The sequence below is a fragment of the Eschscholzia californica genome, unplaced genomic scaffold (assembly GCF_041429995.1).
Source record: "Eschscholzia californica isolate CP2 unplaced genomic scaffold, dmEscCali1.0.p SCAF_6, whole genome shotgun sequence".
Taxonomy (NCBI): domain Eukaryota; kingdom Viridiplantae; phylum Streptophyta; class Magnoliopsida; order Ranunculales; family Papaveraceae; genus Eschscholzia; species Eschscholzia californica.
Window position 1 is genome coordinate 20,977,738 of NW_028238483.1, and position 10,894 is coordinate 20,988,631.

The 10,894-nt window shown below is 35.0% G+C and overlaps 3 protein-coding genes across 3 annotated transcripts; 2 read left to right on the forward strand and 1 right to left on the reverse strand.

Annotated features, from left to right (window-relative positions):
* The first annotated feature begins 1,902 nt into the window (after positions 1 to 1,902).
* On the forward strand, positions 1,903 to 4,880 carry LOC147532378 (uncharacterized). The gene has a single exon (XM_086648870.1). It carries the CDS (start codon positions 1,918 to 1,920, stop codon positions 4,762 to 4,764), a length of 2,847 nt encoding a protein of 948 aa, XP_086504996.1. The 5' UTR covers positions 1,903 to 1,917; the 3' UTR covers positions 4,765 to 4,880.
* Positions 4,881 to 5,167: 287 nt separating this feature from the next.
* On the reverse strand, positions 5,168 to 7,314 carry LOC147532379 (uncharacterized). Its single transcript, XM_086648871.1, has 5 exons — positions 7,032 to 7,314; positions 6,421 to 6,566; positions 6,237 to 6,318; positions 6,037 to 6,153; positions 5,168 to 5,520 (listed from the first exon to the last, which is right to left on the reverse strand). Exons 2-5 carry the CDS (start codon positions 6,537 to 6,539, stop codon positions 5,467 to 5,469), a joined length of 372 nt encoding a protein of 123 aa, XP_086504997.1. The 5' UTR covers positions 6,540 to 6,566; positions 7,032 to 7,314; the 3' UTR covers positions 5,168 to 5,466.
* Positions 7,315 to 8,778: 1,464 nt separating this feature from the next.
* On the forward strand, positions 8,779 to 10,689 carry LOC147532380 (uncharacterized). The gene is made up of 3 exons (XM_086645950.1): positions 8,779 to 8,975; positions 9,313 to 10,151; positions 10,422 to 10,689. Exons 2-3 carry the CDS (start codon positions 9,750 to 9,752, stop codon positions 10,578 to 10,580), a joined length of 561 nt encoding a protein of 186 aa, XP_086502076.1. The 5' UTR covers positions 8,779 to 8,975; positions 9,313 to 9,749; the 3' UTR covers positions 10,581 to 10,689.
* Positions 10,690 to 10,894: the final 205 nt, after the last annotated feature.

The following is a 10,894-nucleotide window of genomic DNA, read 5'->3' on the forward strand; positions in this document are numbered from 1 at the left end:
ATGTCAACACCTTGGAACCACTTGGGCTACCAACCGTTGACAACTCAATCTCTTATAACCACATGAAACACAATCTCTCTTCTTTTTCCTCTCTCTGTCTAAGATGAACGATGGTTAGATTTTCTATTTTTTAATCTATTTTATTTGTTTACGGTCCTCTAGAATTGTCCCCGTATTAAATCAAAGTCAATCAAGTCAAACATAATTGATTTGCACTGAGTCCGAAAATAATTTTTTTCTATATAAGATATTTGGTTGTAACACATATTGGCCACCATAACTTATGGATGGTGGGGTTGGTTCTAAGGAAGATTTTTATCTGAAACACAATATGCAAGAGTCCAAAAAATTGTATCGAATTCATGCAAGAATAAGTCTGAGTTTTAAGAGAAACGATTTGATTTTACTAGAAAAATAACCTATAATAATATTTAATTCTGAGTCTTATTCGTAGTTGACCACATATTCTCCTTCATTATTAATCTCTTTTTCCTTTCAACAAAAAAAAAAAAAAAATCTCTTTTTCGGTTCTTTGGTTTCTTGTGTAACAAGCAAACTATATACTAAACGAACAATTCACACATAAAATATGAACATTTCTTCCATTGTTGTTTTCACCTGCAATTTACATCATGACATCAAATAGACTATGATACTTCTTAAAAAAAAAAAAGACTATGATACCAATAGAAAGACAACCAATATCTGATAATACAAGATTTTGACAATCAAAATTTCAATGAAAAGGAGTAGGTTGAGTTTCCTCAATTTGACTCTGACCATCCAAACGAATCTAAAAGTCAAATGTCTCAAAGTTTTAAGGTTTGACACGAGTTACTTTTCTAATAGACGTCACGATTAGCGCTTGCTTGTCTAATAATATTAGGATAAATACATATAGAACTTGCTTCTTATATTATGAAGTATTACTCGATCCCAGTTAGGTAACAAATTGTACTTTCCCTTGTTGTAACTCGTCAAACGTTACCGCACCAAATTGGCAACTCTTATCTTTTTGACATTCAAGAGTCATTACATTATTTGGCATAGATACATCATGAATATATAATATGAAGATATATCATAAATTGAATAAGCACTATAACCGTCATCATTTAAGACATCTTAGACCTCAAAGGTCATTTAAAGACCCTTACCGCCATTCTAAATTTCTAACTTTAACTTCATTTATGCTAATTGCATGAGATAAATCATGTGGCAAATGGTTTCCACCAGAATTCGATCTCAAGACCTCATGTGCGTAAGAGGGGTTATCTAGCGACTGCACGAAAGGCGGTGACAACTGACATCTCTTTTGGGCAACAGTGTCATGAGTTTGTGATCCCAACAGCTTTAAACATCAAATTCTGTCGTTTATACCTCCTTCGCCATTTGCTGGAGCATCGAGAGAGGAATTCTAGTATTCATTGATCTATAAAAACCAAAGAGAAATGAATTTTCTACTCAATTCTATTCTATAGTTCAAATTTGATATAGCTCAATTCAAACGAATGACTTCGAGTCAGGAGGCAAGCATTCCTGAAGCTATAAATATAATTTATTGCTTTTATACTAACTTTCATATAATAAACAATCGACGTCTTATGTATATTATGTATATCTATATATATATATTCTCTGAGAAGTCATCAGTCCAACTTTACAGCCATGGATGCCAATCAAACCCGTCTTCCTCTTCTTCTAGTTCTTGTTTTCATCTCTCGATTTCCTGCGTCTAGGCCTTGCTACCATGATGAAAGGACAGCCCTCTTGAGCTTTAAATCATTTCTCACTGACCCATCTGATCGTTTATCGTCATGGCAAGGCCAAAACTGTTGTAATTGGCAGGGAATTCATTGCTCTAACACCTCTCATATTGTTAAAGTGGATCTTCGAAATCCAAATCCTGACACTTATATGCGCAACTATTTTTCAAAAATCGTCACTACTTCAAAATCATCTGCACTTAATGGTACAATCTCTCCTTCCCTCTTTAATCTTACTCATCTCGAATATATTGATTTAAGCTTCAACAACTTTCACTTCTCCAAGATACCTCATCAGTTTTCTAATCTTATTAACCTCACGTATCTTAATATATCGAATTCGAAGTTTTCAGGCTCTATTACTACACAATTTTCAAACATGTTTTCCTTAAAGTACCTCGATCTCTCGTGCTCTACTAAAATTCCCGACTATACATCCATCTCTGTAAACGTTAATACATTGAAAGTATCACAAAAATACATAACAAGTTATTACCCTACTAGTAATCTATCAGCAAGAGATATAAATTGGTTGAGAGAGTTAACCAGTGTTAGGTACCTAGACTTGACTGGTGTTGATTTATCAGTGCCATCTTCGGCATCGAACTGGGCTAAACCAATATCGTTTCTTTACGATCTTAGGGAATTATACCTCTCTGACTGCAAGATTTCTACTTCAATTCCAACGTATGAATTCGTCAATCTTCAACGTTTATCAATTCTCGTTATGGATTCTAATTTCCTCAACTCCCCAATTCCCGTTCAGCTTGCGAATCTAAGATCTCTTACAGTCATTGACTTCACAAATTGTCAAATACAAGGTTCAATCCCTTATATTCCTCAACTAGTAGAGCTTCATGTGGGTTTTAACCCAGACCTTGTCGTTAATCTCACTCGACTATTTCATCGTCCATTGCCTAAACTTCAATATCTTTTTATATCTTCAACTAAAGTTTTCGGGTCAATTCCAGATTCTATATCCAATGCACCATTATTGGTTAGTTTTCGAGCATCGGGTTGTTCAATACAAGGTTCTTTTCCTACTTCAATTACAAATCTTTCACAATTAAGGTTCCTAGACCTCTCTCTCAATAACATAACATCTTCACTTCCATCTACAATCTCCAAACTGAAAAATCTTGAATATCTGGTTTTGACTCAGAATAACTTACAAGGTTCCATCCCTGAATCAGTATGTGAGATTTTGAATCTTAAACTGCTTATTTTAGGTAATAACAATTTAACAGGAACAATCCCAAGTTGCATAGCCAAACTCCAAAACCTCTATATGTTTGATATCTCTGTCAACTCTGTTGTAGGTAAATTCCCATTGATCGCTTCGGTCGATGAACTAAACCTCACTTGGATAAATCTCAACTTGAACAAGATAACTATAGAAATAGACCAAAAGGCACCGATATCGAAATTTCAACTTGAAACTCTGGCTCTGCAGAACTGCAGTTTGAAAGGATATATTCCACATTTTCTTTGTAATTTGACACAACTTAGTGCCTTGGATATGTCTCGAAACTATCTAATTGGAACTATCCCATCCTGTCTCTTCAACCTCCCTAACCTCTCATATTTAGATCTCTCCTACAATAACTTACAAGGAACATTACCACCCTCTCTTCATCTTACTCTCAATTTCCCAATCCCTATACTGAATTTAGCCGGCAATAACCTTCAAGGTCTCCTCCCTCTACCGCCGCAAAATGCGGGACTTTTTGATTTATCAAAGAACAAATTTACAGGTAGAATCTCAACTGAGATAGGAGAAAGGCTATCTTATGCTGCCTCTGTTTCGTTATCTGGTAATAAACTTTCGGGTCCGATCCCTATCTCTATCTGCTCCAAGGAACACGCTTTGATGCATCTCGATCTCTCTAACAACACACTATCTGGACCAATACCTTCTTCTCTACAGTACTGTGATTCTCTTGTCTCATTGAACTTAGGCAGGAACTATCTCACGGGACGTGTTCCAAGAGAGCTCGAACAAATGAAAAAACTAAAAAGCCTTCAATTAAATGACAACAATCTTAATGGTACTTTCCCAACTTTCATCCAACAATTTCAAGAGTTGGAAGTTCTCAACTTCCAAAACAACAATTTTGAAGGTACCATACCCACTTTCATTGGCTCACTCCATAATCTTAAGATCATATCTTTGATGTCAAACAAGTTCAGTGGAGCAATCCCAATTGAGATTACTCATTTGAATAAACTTCAAATACTTCTTTTATCCATAAACAAACTCACTGGTCCGATTCCACTTAATATAAGCAATTTGGAGATGCTAAAAAGTCGACCCAATACCAAAGTCTTGCTTGGTGAGGTTATCTCACTCATGTATACAGGGACACAATTAGACATGGTGATCAAGGGGTTCATGCGACATTTTGAATTTGTATCCACTTATAACTCAGGGATCGACCTCTCGTGCAACAATCTTGAGGGAAACATACCGCCAGAGTTAGGCTCATTAAAAGGTCTTTACATGCTTAATTTATCACATAATCATATCTCGGGTGAAATTCCGACGAGTATAGGAAACATGTATGGTTTGGAGGCAATGGATTTCAGTTTCAACAAATTGTCTGGAAGTATCCCACAATCACTGACATCAATGGACCGATTAACCACTCTAAACCTATCGTACAATAACTTGAGTGGAAGGATTCCATCAGGACTTCACTTCGATACATTGAGTATCGAAGGGTCAGCTTACGTTGGTAATACTTTGTTGTGTGGGCTACCCACAAACAAGAGTTGTGAGGTTGATCCTGGTGGAAGAACCGATACTCGTGTGTCAAGAGATGATGATGATCTCAGAGAGAAGGGACTACTATATGGTCTAGTTGTTTTAGGGTTTGGAGTTGGATTTTGGGGTTTGTTCTTGGTTTTACGTCTAAGAAAAGAGAAATGGTGGAATGGGTATTGGAGATTTATTGACAGTCTTGCGTTAAGAGTGATGAATTGTGTGTTCAGAAACTAGACAATAACCTCATTATGCTTGTTTTGCTATTATGAACTTGATTTAGTACTCAAGGAGTTTCATCATTGTAAATTTAGAGCTAAAATTACCATGTATTGACAGAAGTTCTATTGTTTTATCTGGAAGGATTTCATAGGAAAGTTTCTTACTTTCAAGTATAATAACTTTCATCGAGAAAAAAATTGAACAATTAGGTTAAATACTTACAACTACATAGTCAATTCCTATTTAAAATCAAACAGGAAACCCTAAATAAACTTTTTAAGCATTCAAATATGAACAGATGGTAATTACTTTCAACTAATAAAGAAGGACAAGGCTTAATTCATTATGTATCTTCATATTATATATTCACGATGTGTCCATGCCTTGTAATGAATGTAATGATTCTTGGAGTCCCATGTCAAAAAAAAAACTCACGAGTAATCGACTCGAGAATATGATTCAATTTACATTGTCCAATCTTAAACAGTATATGTTTTAATAAAATTCATCTCTAGAGATATTAATCCATATTATGGTAGTTCAAATCTAACATTAATGCATCGACATAGACAAAAAACACATGGGCTCTTGCCAGTTGCATACACATGAGAGATCACATTGAACTTCTTAAAATCGAGATTCATCTAATCTCGCTTAATCGCCAGAGTTCCAGTCGAAAGTTACACTTGTGATTCTGCTCAAAGATCATAACTAACTCTATGCGCCATTTCCATCGAGCTGTCCATGAGAAAGGAGGTGTGCCATGTATTGCTGCACAATCGCCGAAACACCATCTTATCAGCAAATCCAATTATTTGGATCTAAAACAATATCATGTTTAAAGCGGGCGAGTCTAGCTTTAGATCTTAATGATTAGACGGTTGCTCATGAAGTTATCTTGAATCACAATCATCCTTTGTCAAAAACTTCATTTTTCACCTTCTTTTTTTAATATTGACTACAATGGTCATTACGAAGGCATTGATACATCGATACGATGTGATAAGCACGATAACTGCCGAATTACTACTGGCCTAAAGCCGAACGAAACTAATGGCCTAAAGCCCGACGAATTAATGGCCTAAAGCCCAAAGATATTACTTTATTTATACCCAAGTTCAATATTTTTAGATTTGCACTTCCCAGGGATCGAACCTGGTACCTTCGTATTGCGGAGTAGATGCACTTACCAACTGGGCTACCAAGGTGGCGTCATTTTTTCACCTTTAATTTGCCAAAATATGTAGAACCCAATAACGATTATTTTATCTCTAACATCATACTTACAGAGTGGTAGGCATAAGGCGGTTTTCCTTGACGTTCAAAGTGCTTAGCCATCACGGAGAACTCTATCGGACCCCAATCTTCCAGTTCAAAACAGTTTCCGAGAGCAGCTTTATATAACTGCAAGTACATTTATATTATTCAAAAAGAAATTTGAAAACAAACATATAAGTGGTGGCATACTGAAAATCATAACATGATACCTTGGCTGTGTCGGCTAGTAATTCTGTCCCAGCCGGATAAGTTGCATAAAACTGGTCAACTCTCGGGATTCCGGCCCTAGTCCTGTAAGAGAGAACATTTGCAGGAATAAACATCTTAGAAAACTTTTTATGAATTTTGATCATATGTCTCCATGTTAATTATAAAAGTGATCGATAAACTCACGTATTGCTCGTGTACGCATAAGTCAAGACTGAAACGAAACAGTAAAATCCTGTGTATGATACTACTCTTCTGAATTTCTGAATTCTAAGAATAGCTTTCCACTCGTCATAAAGGCTCATCGTGAGGTTCAAAAGTTTTTTCAGTTCCTGCCGAAAGATGAAGTGTTATCCGGAAAATTATTAGAAGCAGCACCAGCGTCCAGAAGAATTAAGATTCAATTAGGCGTAATTGACTATGAATTTATCTTCTACTAAAGATGCATGAACTAACTTAGCTATGTTTGGTTGATATCTATTGGACTGGACATATTACCAAACACTTGATGTGCACAAGTACATTGACCTAATTACTATATGAATCTGAATACCTAAACTCAATGCTTTATACAAAAATAGTATAAAACAGAAACAATGTTCAGATTTACAAGGGATTAATAGTAATAGCTTAGTAATTTTGAAGTTAAAAACCCTGATAATTGTTCAAATTATCGCAAGATGTTCAATGATAACTAGGAAATGTTAACCAAGATAGAAGAAAACACTTGAAATATAGTGGTCAATTTTGATACCAAAAGAGAATGAAAATGAAATATATCATAAGATGGAACTTACTAGGGTTACAAGATTTTCATTTCCCAATGATTGATTGATCGATTCACAGAGGAAGGTTATCGGTGCTCCTTTAGATGGAAAATCAACGACCTGGTTGGGCAACCGGAAATATGCCTGCCTGCCCTAACGTTCACTAGACCTGACCATCCTGATCCAACTTAAGTTAGCCTGAGTTCGAACGGGCCAGCCCACAAAGAGCACTGAGTGACCCATTCATAAATATAGTTGGTAAGCGAATCTATTCTGCAACGCAGAGGTCCCCGGTTCGATCCGACGAAAGTGTAAATTTAGGAATATGGAACTTGGATATAAATAAAGTAGTTTTTATGGGTTTTAGGTCATTTAATTTCGTCGGCCTTTAGGCCATTAATTTCGTCGAGCTTTAAGCCAGTAGTAATTCGGCAGTTATCGTGGTTATCACATCGTGTCGATGTACGAATGCCTTTGTATTGGCCATTGTAGCCAATATTAAAATATACATATATATAGGTGTGCGACTGGAACGACCCGTTTATTAGAGCCTTGCCGACCCACGCTAGTGTGGCGGCTAATTGCTTTACTAGGAAACAGGATGGTGATCAGCCAATTCCACTTTATGATTTTATTTGGAAGCTGTATAATTGAAACATTCGTATTTCTAAAGAGTATTGATAAGCGCACATGTTATCACTCAACTAAAGTAGGTCGTATAAGTCACAACATGATTCGCCACTCAAATAAAGTGAGTCTTACAAAGCCACAACATCATTAACGACCAAACTAAAGTGCGTCTTATAAGATTTGACATCTAAAATTTCAAGTTTGTTCCTATTTCGTAGACTTTAGTTAGATTTACTTTGGGTCCGAGTTGACATAATCCTCTGATTCAATTTCAATTGTTTACACTAACACCCTTCCATTTGGAGTCAGATTTACATGAAAAGAGTTTTACAAGTTAAACAAGTCATCAGACATTCTCATAATCAATTTTGAGATTTTCTTTTACCAATCCATATTTTTATGCTTTGAATGGCAAAATTAGAGAGTTGGATTGTACAACACTAAACTTATTATTCTTATTCTCATTTAGCTTTGCTTTTTTTTTTTCTTTTTCAATGGTGGAAGAGATTTATGTGGGGCAGTATTTGCCCTAAACTAATCTTACACCAGTTGCTTTTCTCATTCATCACCATAGCTTTTTAGAATTGACCAACAATCACACTGTTCATCCCTTAGTTTCACCTTCTATCAATTGTTCATACTTTGTATTTCTTTCCTTTTTTTTAATCTTCTTTTTCTTTTCTTCATCTCCCTTTTGTCTTCTACAAGAAAATTAAGATTCTTTGGGTTGCACATTACCACTACAAAGAAGAAAAAAAGTGTCGAAAATGAGATCGTTTGTGTGTATAACACATAACCTTATATTACCTATTATAATTGATGAAACTCCCGCAATTAAGCAATAAACTTATCGAGTTCGAACTTCGACTGCACTATAACTAGTACCAATTGACGTGGTTCTTATTTTAATTGTCACCATTCTTCACATTCTTTTATTAAAACAACAGTCATATCGAAAAACTCAAATTTGTACAAGTTAATTTATTTTAAATTTATGCAAATAGGTAGAGTTCGATGATCTTATAAACTATTTTATTAAAGCTACATTGAACCCAATAATCAATTCTAAAAGATCACTTAACTTAAAGGTCACCAAATGAAGCTTTTTTTACATCTATACTATTCTATGCTCATCTCAAAACAAGTAAAAGTAAGACCTATCTCTACCTTATTAAGCAAAACTTATATAAGTGATCATGATACTCATATATGAATGTAGTATGATTTGCATCATAAAATACTAGCTCCCCGAGCAAAACGACTTTAGGTTCTTCGACAAACGCTTGAATTCTTTCCAATCCTACTTCTCTAAATCTCCGATGATTACCTCTTCCTTAACAACAGGTGACTCCTGAATTTTCTATATGTATTAGTTTTAACAAAAATCGATATTGTATTAGTATTCTCATGGGTTGTCAAACATCTTGTTTTTTATCCCATATTTTCCAACTATACTTAAGACATGAGCTTTGTCTTTATGATTTATCTTGTGTGTACCAACTACCAATCAAATGGAAATTTGTTAGTGTCTGGGTAATTTAGTGTTCATTTGTAGAGTGAAACCCCATGATATATCTTCATTTTCGACCCGAAAAATTATTACTTTTCAAGTGGTATTCTCACATTAACATTGACTTCTTGCTAATGTAGGAATTAAATGTTCAATCTTCGTATGTTGTAGGTATTATGGACTTGTATGAGTAACTGATCAGAGAGCAAGAACTACTATGGCAGATTGATATTCGTCCGTTCGAATCCTTATGTTAGACTCCTATTTGGTTTTAATCAGAGTAAACAATTTTCTTTTGGGGGAAAAACAAGACTAGTACTTAGGACTCACTGTCCTAATGTTAAATTACATTATTTTGTAAAATCATTTAAACATATAAAGCTTTTCATTTATAAATTAAGAAAAAAATTTAACAGGTTACTTCCAAAGAATTTTTTATTTTTGCAAATAAAATTAAATTAGTTATAATACATTTTTCAGTTATAAAATTATCTATTTTTCTTATAAATTTAGCATAATTTTATTTGTTTTCTAAGTATAATCTATAATTAAAAACTAAATTTTAATTTCCATTCATAAGTGAAAAAATACTTAAATACCCATTAATCATGAATGAGGTTAGTTCTGGAGGATCAAATCCATGGGATATTTACACAAGTCCAGATCCAATGACAAATCCAACAACTCAAGCAGGAGGTTTAACAAATCAGGAAGGGCAGTGGCAACCAACCATTGGTGGTGGTGGTGGTGGTGGTGGTGGTGGTAGTGGTGGTGGGGGGACTTCATCAGCACTAAAGAGTGCATTATCTTTTGGGTTTGTTGCCACAGCAATCTTAATAACTATGTTCATTGTGATGGCTATCTTTGAACATTTGTTGAGGCCTAAATCACCATCTTCGTCTACCTCAACTCACCATCAAGATTCAGCTGATGATGAAGGTTCTTTGGAATCAGGAAGACAGTCTCAAGATCAAATGCATATATTTGGAAAAATCAGAAGCCCTCCAAATGTAAGTTAATTTCCCATTTTATTGGTGTAAGTATTTTTTAGTAAGAACATTGGGTACTAGTCACTTTCGTAATCTTATTTGCCAGCATCTCCTTATTTAGTTTGTAATTAAAATGACCAAATTAATCATCACTTCACGATTCTGATCCACTAAATTGAGAGTAACGGCAAATCTCACAAAATTTCTGCTCAGAGTCAGTCTAGTTTTTTTTGTTCAGCATTAGTCTTCCAAGTATGATTTTTTTGTGTTAAGACTTTGGGTTTTTGACAGGTGGCAATGCCGTACAGATCGGATATTCCAGTGATGATGCCAGGGCAAAAGTGTCCAACTTTCATTGCCCAACCTGCACCACTAAATCCTTGCAGAAGAGAAGGAATACATTGGCCTAACTCAAATGATCCAAGTTTTGTAGATTTTGTTACTCCTTAAACCCATCTAATATACTAGCTCTTACTAGTCCTACTTATATAAATACAGTGTAGTTGAAGTTAAATCCTCCATCTAAAATTTCAGAATTTAAAGGACTAATTTTGTGCCAGAACAGTCTCTTCCTGATTTAAAGTCGGAACGAAAACCTAAAATATCGATATGTAAATTTTTCATGTTCGATTCTCCTAGAACGAAAGAAAAATTAGGGTTAAATTTTCTCGGTTCATGGTCATCTTCCTCGGAGCTCCACCAGCCTATGAATTGTGTGACCACTAGTAACATAATGTCTGGGCCTGAATCAGACATGGGATTTG